We start from the raw sequence: 18,017 nt of genomic DNA on the forward strand, positions 1-18,017 counted from the left end.
AACAGATCTCGACAGGTGTCCTCCAACATTTTCCAGGGTCACACAGATGAACTCCTAATTCCCCAGTGAAAGACAATTACCAAGTTAGATCTGTTGCAACTGTTAAAAAATGTAGGGTTTAGGATTATATGGAACTATACAACTTATCTTTGTCAAAGGTGTTTAGGTGGTGTTTTTTTAAAAAACAAAACCAAACAAAACAGAGTTTCTTGTTCTCAGCTTTTTCGTTTGGCCCTCTCATATTTCATCTACCAACTTCCCTGCTATTGCAGGGGGTCAAAGTCTGGTCCCTTGATCACTTCCCCAGCCATTCTCAGAAACTCTGCGTTTTTGAGGCTTCTTGATTTATTTTTTGTCCATAGGATTTCAAATTTGTAAGAAGGTGCCTGCGATCCTAAGGCTTGTAGTATATCCTGGTGGATTTTTCATGATTTACTGCGTTTTCCACATTTGTCTGTGACAAAGGGGAACTCAAGCGAATGCTCCTGAGAGTCCACTCATGTCTTGCTAAAGCAGCCACCACCAAGGAGTTTGCTTGCTAGCCTGCAGCATGGCTGGTTTAGATAAAAAAGTCCTCTTCACCCTCCAAGGAAGTTTCAAGTGAATCAATAACTCTGTTGGACTCGGAAGCAAGTTGTCCAAATTAAAAGTGCATTCTCAAATGATTATTTTAAAATGACAGAAAATTAACCAGTCTGAGGTGTAGTATCTCTGGTGGCAGAGAACTGGGCTTTCCACTCGTGATGCGGAGAAATATTTCAATTGTTTCAAGACACATTTGCCATAATTTAACCCTTACATTAATACATAAGCCTGCATGAAAATTCTGTCTGTGAGAAAAATATACCAGAGAATATTCATATTTTCAATCTGATTCTAAAGACGCAGCTTCAAAATGCAAATGCAGTACATTAGCAAACTTCTTTTGACTGTACAAATAAATTTTTAAAAAATTGTTTCTGGAAGCCCAGCAAAAGTTGGGCTTGAAATCTCTCAGTGGAATTACATTTTCATTCAAGCAATACCACACAGTTTGGAAGCCACAGAAAATATCTATTAAGACAGTTGCTAATTTAGAGAAAAAATGACCCCATCTGGAACAGCGTCTGCAGTGCTGCTCATTGCACCACAAGAAAAATATTATTGTACTGCAGTGTGTGAAGCTTTGTAACAAAGATGACGCCAGGTCAAAAGAATCTAACTTACAAAGAAAGATTGAGGTTAAGGTCTTGCTTTTACTGTAAAAGATTAAGTCCAAAAGGAAGTTTAACACGATGGAAGGGCTGGAAAAAAGATGAACTGAACAGACAGCTAACAAACTTTTTTCCCCTGTGAACAATAAAGGCTTCCAACTCCAGGAGGATGTCTTCCAATAATGCAAATTGAGCTAAATAAATTAAGAGACCTTCGGAAGCATTATTTTGAACTTAAAAAATATAAGCATAGCGAGAGCATTATCAGAGCAGATTGCTTAAGTAAGGCTTAAGTAAATGCAGAGACCCCCAAAGAGAACCTAGGGGAAACTACATCCCCAAGTTAGAAACTTCAGTGCCTTAACAACGGAGAGGATGTCAGGTATTTATGAACAACAGCTCCAAGTCAGGGTGAGTAAGGGCATTCCAAAACTACCTGATGGGAAACAGGTAACAAAGGGGGTTTGGCATTAGGCACTTGCCCGTGCAGCAGTGTTGAGTCTTGGTCAGCCCTGGGCATGTGTGGTAGAAGACACAGTTACCAAGAAAACTTCATGGAAGCAAGAGAGGTACCAATGAATTCAGCAATCTCCATCATTAGGAAACAGCTGAGTGAGATGCAGAGGACCTGAAGTCCTGTAGTGCAGAGCATCAGAAAGGAAATTAGGCACTTATCCCCTTTAGCTGAGTTAGTTCTGAAATAAGACAACAATAGAAAGGACAACAGAAAACCCAGCAGTGACAAGAAGTTCACGAGGTGCCGGTTTTGTACTGATGACAGGAGGAGGGAAGGGAGCAGGCTCTGAACGAAGCAGCTGTAAGGTGAACTGAGAGTCCGGAGAGAAGCAGCTGTAGAAAAAGAGGTTCTGATAGAGCATTTGTTAAAATAAAAGTAAGATAAGTTTTTGGAAAGCATCCTGTCAGTGGTAAGGTTTCAGAAATGCCAATGTATTTTTCTGAAGCAGATCTGACATACTGCAGCTGTGGAAAGCATGCTAGGGAACGGAGCAGCAGGCAAACCAACAGGGACAACAAGGCAGAGTAGACAAGACAGAGACCAACTAGTCATGGACAACACCCATGGAGATCAGCAGTGGTTCAGGGGAGATCACCCTTCTCACAGGACCACAAGCTGTAGACCACAGATAACTCAAGCCCCGTGTTTCTAATGGCATGCTGAGCGTACGCCAAGGAGCAAGCTGGTGAGCACCCCAGCTAACAGCTCCAGGGAGGAGAACCTGGGGGAAGCAGAAGCTGTCAAGGGTGGTGAGAGCAGACACAGCTTCCTCCTCTCTTCTCTCCAGTACAATACTCTGCTCACTTCATTCATCCAGCCTGTAGCCTGTGAATGGGGACATGGAGTTCAGCATCCATGGCTTATGAGTGGATGCTCCAGCTGAAGATGCTTAAAGGTTTTAATAAGGACCAACTAAATAGCCTTTAACAAAGACCTGGTAAAAACTGACAGAAACTGTTCCTGTTGGAACACTGTTGAATTTTCTAATGTTGCACATGTAAAAATCTTAATTATAGTTTGGTATTAAAGTTGGCATAAGGATAAAGCCCTCCATTCATATATGGCTTGCTCATATCTCCTGCATTCCTCCACAGCCAAAGCAACATGTGACAATATGCTGTCACATATGCACGTGGATCGGCCAGGCATCAGCTAAGAAATAAACACACATCACTAACGATAGACTGCACCTCTGCCTCCAAAAGCCGGGCCATTCGCACCTAAACCCACGAGCAAATTTCTCCTCAATTGCAGCATCGTTAGCCATAGAAATCTCTCAATAAGTCATCCTCTAAAGGAACTACAAATGAATACTGCCCATCCTCAAGCAATAGTAGCCGGGTAGCGCCATGGTGCAACAGAGATGTACTGGATTGCCCAAAGAGATGACCGCAGCTTCCCACGCTGCCTCTCTGGGTCTTGGCTAATGCTGTCTGCTGTCACCACGTTGACTGTGATTTCCCAAATTCTCAATTACAATTTCAGATGAAATTACTCCAGTGGTATTCCTAAGAAAGAGGTGATCTGTACCCAGCGACACTAGTGGGAAATGAAGCTACTAAGCATTCGAATACCTCACCAAGCCTGTTGTTGAATAATCCAGATTTCAGATGAATCAAACAGCACGCAGTTATACAGAACTACAAACATCTGTTTTCAAGGTGTCCAGATCATTAGCAGCTAATTCTACATCTCTGTTACATTCCCTGCCATATGCTGGGGGATAATCTCAGCAAGCAACAGGGGTTTTAACCTCAAATCCTAACAAATCTGCTCTGCAAGGCTTCATGGTTTTTCTTATGTCACTTATTAGATAATACCTCTCAGCTGCTCCTCTCTGCTCTTTCCATGCCTCGTGTCTATTCTTTCACAGCACCCAAAGGCTCCTGCAACCTGCCTAGTAACAACTGACAATTTCTTCACGCCATCCTAGAAAAAATTCCCTCCAATGCCAAGGGTAAATACAAAATTTACCTCTGGATAAACTCAGACTCAGGCCGTCCCCTCCCCAGCTAGCGCTGCATCCTGCAAGAGGTCTAAGGCAGGACAGTCACACGCACTGGGCAGGCCTCTGAAAGATTTTGCCCTTCGTTGGTGGGAGCAGCCTTCTGCTCTCATTCGAGCTCCTGGTTAGGGCTATGTGTCTCTGCATGTAGCAAACAGCACATAAAGAACAAAGGGAGAAGATCTGGTTTTATAAGCAACTTCATTAACTGAAAATCAGAGATCTTTTTGGCACTTTGCTTGGCAAAATCAAGGTGCCTACACCGAAAGCTGTGATGGCACTTTTGTGGCCATAACAAATGTGTATATAAACAGAATTTGATCTTTGGCATTAAGCAACAATAACAACAAAACTGGAGGCGACTGCAGTACTGACAGAAGACAAGGGACGGACTGCTCTGGAGCCTGAACTGACTCCCTTCTCCAGGACGTAAGCAGAGGCATCATGAATCTGTCACATTCCCCAACCTGGTGGCATCCCTTCTCTGCACAAGGGGGTACAAAATCTCACTCAAGCTTTGGCCCCTTTGTTCCCTAGCAAGGTGTTATCTGTGCTGGGCTTTCTGACAGACCTACCAGTTGCTTCAGCCCCAGGGGCATCTCCTGAATGCCAGCTGGGAAGAGCAGCAGCTGTCAGCAAGAGCTGCTGGTGTTTCCACCCCACACGCCCCGTCCTTCAGAGGAACGATGGCAGTGGACTTGAAACGATCTTGAATGAACTGTGGCAGACCAGGCTCAGGGTGGGGAGAGCGGTGAGGATTTAGCGGTCCTGTCTCCTGCCAGCCCTCAAAGCAGCAAGCAGGGCGATGAGAAGTTCCTGCAATCCCATAGCTTCCACCAAAGCCATGAGTGGTGCTGCTGCTGGCAAGGAGGGATATGCAGCTGGGATATTTTTATCTCCTCTGCATTCGCATCCCTGACAATCCAAAACAAACTTCAACTAGTCAGAGGTGGGAAAGATGGTTCACGATGAGAAAAGGATTCCCTGGCTCGATTTGCGTGCCACCACTGGATATGCGGATACATGCCACTGCGGTGCCACAGCTGCATCAGTCCTGCTTCCCAGCTTCCAGTAACCTTTCCAGACTAAAATAGCAGACCTACTGCTTGATTTTTAGCAGCTAAAGGGCAGCAGTAAACCACATAAGTATTATGTAAAATGATCTTTTCTAAGTATATGTTTATTGTGCACAGAAGAAGTGGATTTAATTACAAACAACTGGAAGTTTTTAACAGTCTGGATTGCCCCCTACTCCCTTTCTAAAAACTAAGGTTTGGCAGCAGCCTTTGGGTTTCATTGCAAGTCTTCTAAGTATTTCCTTGGAAAGACTTTACACTTGGTCCCAGGCAAGAAGTCAAAATCAACATTTAAAAAGCATGCCCTGCATAATTTCCAGGATTCAGCAGCATTAAGGTATACTTATGGAGGCCAGGAGGAGAACTGCTTTTTGTGCTTTTTGACTTCGTGCATAAAGCTGGTCTTCAGACAAGGAAGTTTATATTCCAAATAATATTTTTAACTACATGCGGTCAAGTACATAACTTATCAGGCCTTTCCTCATCCCCCTCCCAAAATAAGCCTGAATGGTAAATATCTTTGCAGTATTTAGTTTTTGCTTAGACCTCTACTAGGAGCAACAGATTCTCAAACCTAACACGGAATTATTCGATGGCAGAAAAAGTTTCAAACAACATTGTCTTGAACTCCTTTATACAGTAAAACTACAATTGGGGCCCGATAGCGATACCTAGGCTAAATTGGCTGGTTCTGCACTGAAGTGAATTAAGCACGATTTCACGGTGCGTCACCGTGCCTTGCCCAGGGAGGGAGTGCTGTCCCCTTGCCGACGGGACGGCAGCGCACAGGTGACTCACTGTTCCCGTGGGCTCCGAGAGGGGACGGCTGACACTGCCCTCGCTCGTGTGAATAATCCCATTGACATCGCCGGGACTGCGATGGAGTCTGCAAGACTGAAACTCCTGGTTTGATCCAAAGGCCAAGAATGAAGTTGCACCCGTTTCATCTATTTGCTAATCAAACAGGCCTGTGCAAATTGCTTCTGACTGTCCAAAAGCAATGCACATGGCACTTTGGGATATGCATGTTTAAGGACTATGCGCTAAAATTTTATCTCAATTTTTGTTTTGGGGAAAAACAGACAAGGAGGAGTATTTTCCAAGGAGGAGTAAGTGTTTTTAAAAACAAATACATACTCTTCTGAAATGTCTGCAAATCGAGTCCTGCATCACTCACCACTTAAAACCATGAAATGGTACAGATAAGAGATTAAACTTCACAGAAGCTGAGAAAAATGAGAGCACAAGTAGTGTTAAGGAATCAGGCTTAGAGGAGAAAATATCTTTCAGCTTTTACAGTCTAAAAGACATTTGTTATATGTTTTTAATCACCAGAGAAAAATCGGGTCTATCAAATTGTGAATTTCCTGTGTGGAGATAAGGCATGGAAAGCATCAAGAGAGTATTTTATGCAGTATTTTTCTTCCAGACAGTATGCAGACAGTTTTAACTGGTATTTATAAAAAACAAAATCTGAATGCAGATTTTCAGCTCACAATAGCATGCCCTTCTCCTCAGTGTCTCCGTTTCCTCCCCTTGTAAAGTCCCAGTCCCACAAATCCCACAGCGCTCCAGAAAACCTCCCGGCTCACCAGCAATCCTGAGATTTCAGCATAGAAAACAACCAGGAAAAATGCAAAACCAAACAAATACAGCCCACATACTAAAAATTTTGTTCAGTAGGGGGTGGGGAGGGGAAGAGGAAGAGGTTGTGGTGTAACGCGTGATGAGGGCGTCACTGAGAAAGAGAAAGACAAACCCTATGAAGTGGACGGTTTTTTTTTCCCCTCATTTCTGCAGCAGCATCTCCCCATCGGAGCTGCTGATCAGGCACAGCCCGAGCTCCGTGCCCTGCACGCCCGGGGGGACCGGAGCCGCTCTCCGGGCCCTGCCACGGGGCAGTCACGCTCTGTAATAGCTTGGGGATAGAAAAGCAAGACAGCTGCTGGTTTCCACTACGGGCATTCTGTGCTCCAGGCTACGTGGACTCAAACCTGTTTGTTATCTCTGCCAAGAAGCCAGCAGAGCTCATGAACTCTGAGAAAGTAAGCGACGGGATTGCACAGTTGTCAGTGTCCCAGTCAAACTGCCATAAGCAAAATTAGAGAGTCAGAAAGGACTAACATAAAGCGGTCACCTTGCTTCGATGCCCGAAACTTGTCTCCTAAAGTGCAAGGCAATATTAGAAGCTCAAAGTAACACTAAGCATATCTTCTTTGGAGATGACAACTGTGCTCTCTGAATGGTTCCCAAGCGAGTACACGTAGCACAGGCATCAGTTAGGGTGCTCACCCGTACACTAAAATTAAATCCATAGCTACTCCTCACTTACTCAGCTGACGGGTGTGAGCCTAGTTGCTGCACTGCCCCATGGCTCCTTTCGTCATGCAAAGGAAGATGGAGGTGAAGATGGAACCCTTTCAGTCTCAACAGGGATGAAGAACACAGCCTGATCCCTGGGGCACTCTGTTATTTTTGCCTTGACAAAAAGAGAAAGGACACTTAGAGTAACAGTAAAAACGTCGTTCTGAGCTTATTTTGATTTGCAATGATGAGAAAACAGAGCTGGGCTCTCCACAAACATGTGCCAAGTAGTCCATGTTGAAAAGCTTTAAAACTGTCTTATAAACAGTAGAGCTGGAGCCTGGAGAACCCCTTCCACCAGGCTTTGTTTCCTGCACATGTTGGCACACAACACACATTCATCAGTAGCAAGACCATGATCAGAATTGTTTCAGTATATCGGGGAAATCTAAAAATCTCTGCAACACGACAGGGACAATTTATAGTTCAGGCTCATGTTTCTGGCTGCCCCGGCTACCCCCGAACCAGTGCTGAACGGCCCCAGGGAGCAGCGCACATGCACTGCGCCTTACAAGCTCCTCTGCAATGCAACCTGCTCTTCAGCGGTCAATAACAGCACTTGGTCGAGGCACCACTGAATTCCAAAATTCAATGAATGTTCCCAAAAATGCGAGCCTTAGATTTTTAAAAGCAACTTATTTGGGGTTAGCGTTCCTATAATTTAAGGGAGAGGAAGCCTGTGGTAGGCACAGATGTGAGAACGGCTAGGGACGCAGGGCTGGGATCGCAGCACTGCGCAGCACAGCCCAGGGCAGGAGGATCCAGCGCGAGCTCAGAAAGCTCTCCGATCACGTCTGAAATTAGCCTCCAAAATGAAAGCCTCTTCCATGAAAAGCCATATAAAAACACTTTTCCAGTCACACTGGCAGAATTCCACCTTATGCATAAATCGCGTTTGGTTGATGGGGGAAGCTGCAGGGGACATTCCCCCGAGCAGCTCCCACAGCTCGTTTCCACTGCGGCTGTGATAAATGCCATCCCCGCGCAGGGCACTCACATGGGATGGGTGAGGGGTTGGGCACTCCGTTCATTTGTTTTTCCACTGAACCCGATATACTTCCTTGAGGTCAAAGTCACGAAGTCGCGGCAGCATTGCTATGCGCAAACAAACCTGTGTGAAGCTGCGCTGGGCTAGAAGCGTGTGGGTTTGGTTTCTGAAAACAGCGCCGAATACACTGACAGCCTAGTGCCAAGCTAGGCGAAGGAGTAGTCCTTCAGTTGGAGGAACCTCCCCCTAATTCTTCCTCCAATTTGAATTAGAATTTATCTGGGTTTTCCCAGGAATTTCAGCATTCCCCCCCCCTCCTCCAACACACTGCAGTGGAGACTACAGTGGCTAAACAGAGCAAGACTGTAGATTGTAAAACTGCATCTTACTCCTTGTTAGGAACAGACCCATCCTCCTCAGCATTCACTTCCTTCAGTGGGCAAAATAAATAGTAGTGACTTCCTGACATCTGTTTAACACCCTCTGCCTCCCCACGTTCCTCAATGCAGAGAATATTAATCTTTTTTTTTCTTTCTTTCTTTTAGTGACGTGCAAATCTTATAAAACGCTGCTCAGAGACAGATACCATGGATTTTCTTTGCAGAGGGAACACATTAGAGGAAGTAAAGAAAACTTTAGCTGAGCTATTTATAAAGCATACAGTGGCTTGTTCCTCAAATGCTTCATTGACCAGGGGAACAATGAGAATAAGTCATGGAGTTCAAATTGCCTTCTTGAGACACATCCTTCAGGTCCAAATATCTGAAGTATTATGGATTTATATGCCTGGTAACCAGTCTTTCTTATGACAAGTATCATCTGAGTTGTCCTCACTCCAAGGAATTGCCAAGCCTTTTTTTTCCTTGCCTTTTCTAAATTATAGCAATCAGAAGGAAATTCAGTGAAATCATGCATATTTGTGAGTGAGTACACTCCCAAATTTAAGGGAGCCAGGGAAGAACTGCATGTAATTAGAACTAACTGTGTTTTTCAAGGTTTTTCCTCAATGAACGTGAGCACACCTTATGGAGATGTGTGGGTATCCATACCACACAAAATGGTCATAAAGCCACTATCCACACTTCTGTTGGGATGACTATTAATCCCTTTTTTCTGACACTACAGGTTCTGATCAAGCTAGGATTGCTGGCTAACACACTTTTCAGCATCTTGCTAGGCGCCTGTGCACAAGTGGGGCTCCAGAAGCCGAGGTACTGTCTGTATGAGGCTGTTCAAGGGCAGACAGCACTGGAAAGGCACCAAAATTTTGTGCAAAGGTGGCCCACATTTCCATGTAAGAAGCTCACCTAGGCATAGTGCAATGGGGATTAGCTCATGCAAATACCATGAAGCCCACCCTTTAGATTGAAATGCTATAACCAGGATGGGTGTGCAAGTATCTCTCTTCTATTATAAGGTCCAACCCTGCTGAGCAGTATGTTGAAGTGATTAGTTATTCATGAGGAACACTCAAAGGGCGTAAGCCCTTCCCCTGCAAAGGGTAAAAATATTTAGTGATTTCTGGAAATGTCTCTTAAGGTTACAGGAAGAACAAACCACCAGCTAGTACAAATGCTTTCAAAAATAACACTTGAAAGTGTTAAAAATTGAAACATCAGCCATGTAGTTTCAGCAGTGTTACTGGCAGACTAACAGGCTAACATACACACAAGCCCTTCTAGTTTTGCATGGAAATTTTTGCAGGAATAATAACATGCATGACCATGAAGGTGTAGTCTATATTTGGAGTCAAGGTGGGATGGCATTCTACATGTCTCTTCTGAGTCTCTCCCACCCCTCCTTCCCAAGGAAGCTATATGAAGAACAAGGGCTAATAGGGAATTATTAGATTCTTCTAATAGAAAAAAAAAATGGGTAGACATCAGGTATGAAAGCCAGAGAGGTCATAGCTGGAGGCTACTTCCCTGACCCTGACTGCAGGGTTTTTACCCAGCCCAAGGAAGGAAAACAGAATTTCTCTATAGTCCAGATATTCTACCTTCAGGCACCTGCCAGTCCTGCCTGAGCTGCCTCAGACGCCTCTTTAAGGCAGCATACAGTAACACAAACACAGTTCCAACATGTACATTGGAGATAAATGCTGAGAAACATGACAGAATTTGAACCACATTTTTGTAGGCAGCTCCAAAAACTTCACAAGTGCCTCATGAATCAGACAGAAGGAGTTTGCTTGTACTTTATTAGAGCAGTAAAGTTTGAACTATATAACATTAAGGCACTTGGTCTCCTCTCTCTTCTGTTCCTGTTCTTTTTTTAAATTTTATTTATTTCCAAAGTATTTTTTCTTTTAAGAAGCACCAGGTCAGGTTCAGCCCTCCTGTCTCTCTCCTTTCTTCACTGCTGGTCCTTTCCATCAGCTATTCCCAACCACGACAATGCCAGGTCTAGAGAAACCCTAGGAGACAGGTCTAGAGAAACACAGGAGACAGTTCAATTCAAGATGTCCCAGTGCAGAAAGGAGCCGACAGTTGCACAGAAGCAATCAAGACAATTTTTCTGCTCTGGAAACAGATGATGCTGACTGAGCAATGGGATGACAAGCTTCTGCCACTCCTGTTGCACCTAAACCAGCAGCAGTTTGAGCCTACGATGCCAGCCACTAGTTAAAAATATAACAGCACAGGTGAGACCTCAGTGTCACCATTTAATAATTGATATTGTGCTCAGCAGGTAACCTCTTTGTAACTATAAACAGAGGCTATAGATAGATATTTCCACAACTTTGCATTTCTCTTTCAAGTCAGGCGACCCATTCACCCCTGAAAACCCTCTTCCCCGACCTCTTCCCACTCCCAAAGAAAAACTTCATAGGACTCAGCTGCCCTAATAACAAACTCCTGACTCCAGTCAACTTGCATGCTAGGTGAGTCTTAAATTCTTTTAGGCAAGAAATGTGGTGGTTTCACTCACTACTTGTGATGCCATTAGGTGCAACAGCCATCCTTTCTACAGGTGGAAAGGAAAAGCTGCTACCTTCCTTCAGAATAACAGAGATGGAACAAACAGCTAAAAAGCAATAGTCAAAAAGAGAGCACCCGCTGGTGATAATTCTGAAATTAGGTCCATGGCTACACATGAATGTGGCCTCTGTATAGTGATGATGATCTTTATCCCACCAGGCATTCAATGAGTAAAAATACAGATTACCACTAACAGAGAGATTGCATATATGCTGGGGAAGGGGAGAGATGATGTACATTTACGCTGCTGTGAGACTGCACAGCCATGGTTGGTCCTAGGGATCAGGGGGTCCCCCAGAATCCTCACCCCCTTCCCACAAAAATCCATGCTTACACATGCACAGAGCATCCCTTCAACATTAGCTGTAACTGTGAAAGTAATTATTTTGGATCTCTCTACAGAGAGCATCATCCTAGCTTCAATACAGTATGCCATCCATTAGCAGCCCTTCATCATAACACTTTTATAGCAGTGCTGCTGTAGGTTTCCCGACACCTTTCATTGCCAGGCCCTGTTTGAAGCAGCTCAAATTTTGCCAAACTTCAAATATGCTGGCTGAACCTCTCCATGCCATGTGTCTGCCTGAGGCTAATGATTTTTTTATTTATGTGGAGGTGGTACAAGGAAAAAGTCAAGGTCAGGAGCTCTCAAGGAAAAAAAAAAAAAACCAAACCCAAAACAAAGAAAAAAGCAGGGAATGACGAGTAGCTTGCCTGTCTCCTTTCTATGAAATTTTAAAATGGGAGCAGGAGAGAAACTACTTTAAGTGATCTAAAGCACAGAGGTGCCAGTGCTGAAGACACTACATTGCTCTGAGTTTCAGCAAACGTTCGCCAAATCACACCACAGGTCCTGGAGCCAGCATTGCTTGCATACTGGGTAAAGCCTTATTAAAGTTTGCAAAGCTTTCCAGGTATTTTTGTTTGGAGTGAACATACTCCAGACCCAGAAGATCTCTCTTTACCAACTGAACAGGCAGCACTCTATGCCACAGAGCACATTTTGTATACAGCAGTGGGAACTGAGTAGGACTCCTCGTCTTGCAGAGGCTCTTCATCGTAAAGGAAGACCCATAATTAGCATACCACCTCCTGGTGTCCACAGCAGGATCATCATGTCTGCACTGGAAAGTACTGGGCAGATGGAAACCACAGAGATTCCCATGTCCAAGTGTTCTTGTAGTATCTGGTAATTACTGGGAACCCTATTGGAAAATATTGTAATTCCTTCACCACTAATGACAGTCCATTTGGAGAACAACCCCATACCGCTGCCCTGCGAGCTGCTGTCGCAGTGCGCAGGGGCAGGTTGTTCAGCAGAGCAGCCCATTACAAGATACTCGCATCGCAAGCATCCCCTAGGATTGAACCCAGGATTTTTGGGTTTTCCTATTCCTGCTTTTCTTAAAGGGGAAATTAAATACCAACTTGGTATAAGACACTTAGTTTCTAAAATCCTGTTCTCAAGAATTAGGAAGTCCCAGAATAAAGGTTCCCTCGACATTTTTAGTCTGTTCTGTACGTCTTTTACGCAATCCTTCTAATGAGGACCATACGCTTTTTTGCGGGGCTTATGCCCCCTCTAGCTCACAATACATGGGGCACAAGAAACAAATCAGTTGTAAGTGAATGGAACTATTGTCAACAAGGACAAGCTCCTATGAGATGGAATTTGGTCAAGTACTTGAACACATGCCTATCTTTATAACTCAGTGTCTTCCCTTCCCCACCTGCCCGATCCTCGAGAGAAGCAGTGTCAGGATAACCACCTCGCTGTAAGCAAGCAAGACAGGAAATCACAACAAGAGAAAGGATATCTTGTGGGATTAAATGCTGCCCTAGAGAACCAGACCAGCTTCATTCTGTTGCAGAGCTACCATGGCCGATCAAGGAGCACGCAGCTTCCATAGCGGGCGCCCATCTGTGCTTCTTGCTCCCTGGACTGCACTTAAGAGCATCTAAAGCTCACCTTGCAAAAGGCTGATTGTTTACAGCCATGAGGTCCATGCTCTAAACACAAAGTGTTATTAAAAAAAGCTGAGCACCATGGAGAAAAATTAGAGTTAGGCAAAGACTGGGCATTTAAAATCAGTGGTAGCTTTGGACAATTTTAGCTTTAGTCTTTCGAGGCATTTCCCTCTCCAGCATCCACAAAAGAAGGAGAACGATACCACCTCATTTCACAGCAGTGCCATGCACTGACATTTATGAAGCATTCAGCCCCTGCAGTGATCAGTACTACAGAAAAGCCCACGAGGAGTTCAACAGTTCTTTATTCAGTACAGGGTATGGCTGCTGTGTCGTAAATAGGGCACAGGGTGACACATTGTATGAGGAGGATAAGAATATTGAATAGCTGCTCATTCACTGCACAACATCCATCTTGTGCCCTGAATGAAGTACAAGCCATGTGGAAAAAAAAACACAATGTAAACCATACAAGACAGTCTTTAATTATATGGTATGGAGGGGCTTACCATGCAGCATACACACAGAGAGGGTGACTGTGGTTAGTCTTCACACTGATATTTCCTAGCTTTTTAAAGTATGTTTTTCTTCCTGTATAATATATTCCCCCTATAAAAACTTCAAATTTGCATGCCCTATATTCATATTTGTACCAATATAAATATTACTGTTAGAAATATTTTTACTTAAGCACTGATGTAGGTAAGATTCAGAATGGCCATTATTTAATATATTGTAGTTTAATATAAATACCGAAGATGACAAGTGCATATATCTATATTGGTATATTGATATCCATGTTTCCTTTTCAACATGGGAATAAGCTATAAGTACTTTTTACATGGGTAAGAGGTCAGCCTGAGAGAGTGAAAAAACTAAGTACACAAAGATTGGCAAAGCACCCAGAGGAGATCAGCCCAAGTTCACTCTCCTACAGCAAACCAGCTCACAGAAGAGGAGGAAGACCATGGTAAAGCAATACATACACCAGGAGAGCTGAGTAACAGTTTTGGACAGAGTGGGTTTTTGTTGGAAAATACTAACTGATGAAAAGCATTAAAACCCCTCAGACAATTCTTTGTTTTCATATAATAATACTAATAAGTCGTCTAATAAGTCGTCTAATAAGTCGTCTAATAAGTCGTCTAATAAGTCGTCTAATAAATAATAGTAAGATAAAAACCACAATTTAAGTTGAATTATACTTTAAAGTCTTAAAAAAAAAGATGGAGGAAGACCCACATTACTGTCACCAATGAGAAAGCACACACAGAGTGGAATCATTTTATGGCAAAGTTTAAAATCCTTTCCCCCATAAGTACACACTTTCAATTTTAAAGCTAGGATTGTTCTCAAACAAAAAACCCCACGCACTGAAAATCACCCTCCAATACCCAGTAGTAACCCTGAACTCACACTATGTTGCCAACATAACAATGATTGTAATCTAGAAGTTGTGACTTGTACAGTACACTAAACAAAATCCAGTGAGATTACCCCTGATTGTGCATTTTCCTTTCACAAAAACAAAGCAAAAAACTACTCTCCTGCAAGTACAAAGTCAGATTATTGCTTTAAAAATAGAGCTGATGAAAGATCTTTGCTCTACTGAAATTAAGAGAAGTTTCAGGAATCGTGAATTTACCTTATACATCTGTGGTGATGAAAAAGGACTGAAAAAATGATGAAAAAGACCTAAAATCAAGTAACAGGACATACAGATATCCACTGAGTAACTACATCCGTGCACTGCACATCCCTGAGCACTCTGATAAAGTGAGGAACTTCTCCTTCCAAAAAAGGAACTGCAACATGGGAACGTAAGTATCAGTTGTGCTAAAGAGCACTCATCTGAGTAATGCTGTGAGTAACAGACCAGAGCTTACAGCTGTAAGGTATGTCATATACACTACATCAACAGCCATGCAGGCACAGACACCTGCGACTTTGGGCACTCCCGTATTCTGTACAGCTGAGCACGCGACAGGAGGAAACACTCTAGATTTGCAGTGCAACTTTTCAGCCCTTTAAAGTATACAAGCTAATGCAGCCATACGTTAAAAATAATTTAGACTTGGGGACAGACCAGACCTGAAGCATAAGTGCAGTTTTCATTTAAATTCTGTTACTCTCAAAGAAAGAGCAGCCACCCGTGGTGTCCTTTGCCGTCCACGTCAGCGATACGCTCCCGGAGGAGCGCATCAGCCTAAAAAGTTGGGAGCACAAGTAAGAAACCATTCAAAAATGGCTTTTGCCATTGAGCCTTCAACCCCAAGCAAGGAGACATCCCTGGCTCTGCACTTCTTCAGTCTTTTTTTTTGCCCACCCTAACTCCATTCCTTGGAAGACGACTCAGTTGTAGCTTTAAATCCCAGCTAGCTGCTCCTGCCCCCCTCATTCAATTTTACCGTGCTGCACAATTTGCATGTGCAATCCATAAGCATCTAAGCCTCAGCACAGAGATGCTCGGCTGTGGCAGCAATACTTTATAGTACATAAAGTATAACCAAGTATACCCCAAACTTCTTATTCCAGCTTAGAAATAGAAAATACACAAAGTAACAGTGAGAGCGGGATGCAGGGGAGAAGCAGCAAGGGAAGGAAGCTAACTGGAAGACTGACAGTCCCTCTGCAAGGAGCAGGGAAATTGGTCTCTTAGGCATCCCAAGATTTACAAGAGCGCCAAAAAGTGACTTCCTGCTATTCAAGTCCAGGCTGAAATATAATAAACGACTGCCAGCATAACACTGACTCATATCCATCAGATTTATAAATCAGTACTTTGACAAAGAATGCTCTCTCTGTTGGCTTCACCACAGATAATTTTAAACTGCTAAGATATGTTGTTTAACCCACTCAATGTTTAACATCATTTCTGCAAAAACCGGTTCTGTGGTACAACATGTTAGAAGCAATATTAAAAACCAGGCAACTGAAATATTGCCTACTGCAAATACAGAAGCCTATCAGATAGCCTTTATGACTTAAAGGCTTGCAGATTAACATCAAAATTAGCCCTACTCTTTTTTTCCCCCCTAACTATTTAATCTACAAAGAAAAACCAATTCTCACAGCTCCTTCTTCAAGCACTTGTTCACTACAGAACAAACTCGAAATACGTTAAAAAAAACACCAAACCATAAAATACCTACAGCGTAGCCTGTGCTTGAAAGAAAAGCCACATTGGTTAGAGGTGTGATTTCTTACCAATACAGCACACAAGCTTTAGTCTTCACACAAGTGTTGCTCACGCCCCTTCTCATAAGAAGAAAGTACACCTTTATGAACACACATCGGTATAGCTATAACCACATCAAAAGAGGCTGTACTTCTAGAATAAAAACTTTTACCACTAAGACTCAGAAAACTATGTCCGACATTGTTTTCTAAAGCTCCTTAAAATTCAGCTCCTCTATTACAGGCTACAAACGCATACCGAAAAGATCAGGGCCAAATCTTGCCGTTTACCACATGCGGTACCACACACGCCTCAGGGGGTAGGAGGCTCTTAAGTTACTTGCAGACATTTGAAAATATTCTCTATTATTCCAAAATGTTCAGAGTTTAGCAATCCACTTGTGCAGGATAATCTGTGCTCCACCTGCAGCGTGCTGGGGGAAGGGGGAGTAGAAACATTTACAGACCCCTTTGACTTACCTGAGGGCCAATACATGACTTTCCATGACCGTTTGCGCTGGGGTCACGTACCAGACAAGCTCAGACACCACACAACACAAGTGGGTGAGGAGAAGGTGCTTTTCCGTTGGCCCTCCCCCAGGACGGGAGCCCAGTGCCGGAGCTGTCGCCACGCAGAGGCATCTCCTGCCCGGAGCCCTGCCCAGCCCGGGGGAAGCGGCCGTGCAGCGAGCAGGTGCTAGTGCACGGGAGCGCAAGGCAGCGGTGAAGCGAGGGCTCTCGGCCTGAAACTTCCCCGGTGCGTATTTTGGGAGGCAGAGAAGGCGACAGCAAGAAATCAGCGCACGTATAAAAACTTGGGCTTTCTGTGCACAGAAGAATCGCACCGGCTTAGAGAACTCTCCGCCTCCTGCGGACCCAGCGAGTGGCTTTATGTCAACGACTAGGCGGCGGGGAAGCGGACATAGCGCCTTTGTGGGGACCCAGCAAGTGCCTTTCGGGGGGTGAGGAGAGGAGGGCTGTGCCTTCCCTCGGGCTGGCTACAAGCTCCTACCACGGCGACAGCCGCGTTCATAGCCCGCCGCGCCCCAGCCGCGTCCCCGCGGCGGCGGGACCCGAGCGCAGACTCCCGCCGCGGCGGAGGGGCTCCGGCCGAGAGCCCCCCCCACCCCGCCCCGGGGCCGCCGACCCCGGCCCGCCGGCGGCAGAGCCCGGACGCGCTGAGGCGCGGCCGCCCACGTGAGCGCGGCGCCCCGGCCCACCCGCGGCCGCCGCCCACTTCGCGAGCGCGGAGCCGCCGGGCGCGCGGGGCTCCGGCGCTGACAGCGGCTTCCGGGCCGCCCCGCACCTGCCGGGCCGGGCCGCGCCGCCCCGCTCCCGCCCTCGCTCACCGAGCAGCAGCAGCCGGTGCGTCTGCTTGTACTCCCGCTTCTCCGCCTTCAGCGTCTTGTCGATGCTCTTGCTCCGCTTCTTGTCCGCCCGCTCCTTGGCCACCAGGTCCTGCCGCAGCCGGTGCCGCACCTGCGGGTCCCCGTGCTCCCCCGCAGCCGCGGAGGGGGGGACGTCCGCCTCACCGCCGCGGCCGCCGTAGGGCGCGGAGGGGTGCGCGGCGGCCAGGCGGGAGCGCAGGCTGTAGCACAGCCCCATGGTGCCGGAGCTGCCCGCCCTACCGCGCCGCGGGCATGCTCTCCGCCGGGCCGGGCAGGGCGAGGCGGCGGCGCCCGGCGGCCTCTTAAAGTGGCCCCGCTCCGCCGGGGCTGCGGAGCGCGGTGTCCCGTCCCGCCCCTCCC

At 45.5% G+C, this 18,017-nt stretch overlaps 1 protein-coding gene across 1 annotated transcript in view; it reads right to left on the minus strand.

Moving 5' to 3' along the window:
* Positions 1 to 18,017, minus strand: part of GNAS (GNAS complex locus) — a 162,319-nt gene extending 144,302 nt beyond the window's left edge. Inside the window, exon 1 of the mRNA XM_072878731.1 lies at positions 17,619 to 18,017. Within this exon, the coding sequence (XP_072734832.1) occupies positions 17,619 to 17,874 (256 nt within the window). The 5' untranslated portion in view covers positions 17,875 to 18,017. The remainder of the gene's footprint in view (positions 1 to 17,618) is intronic.

The sequence above is a fragment of the Ciconia boyciana genome, chromosome 14, assembly GCF_034638445.1.
Source record: "Ciconia boyciana chromosome 14, ASM3463844v1, whole genome shotgun sequence".
Lineage (NCBI taxonomy): Eukaryota > Metazoa > Chordata > Aves > Ciconiiformes > Ciconiidae > Ciconia > Ciconia boyciana.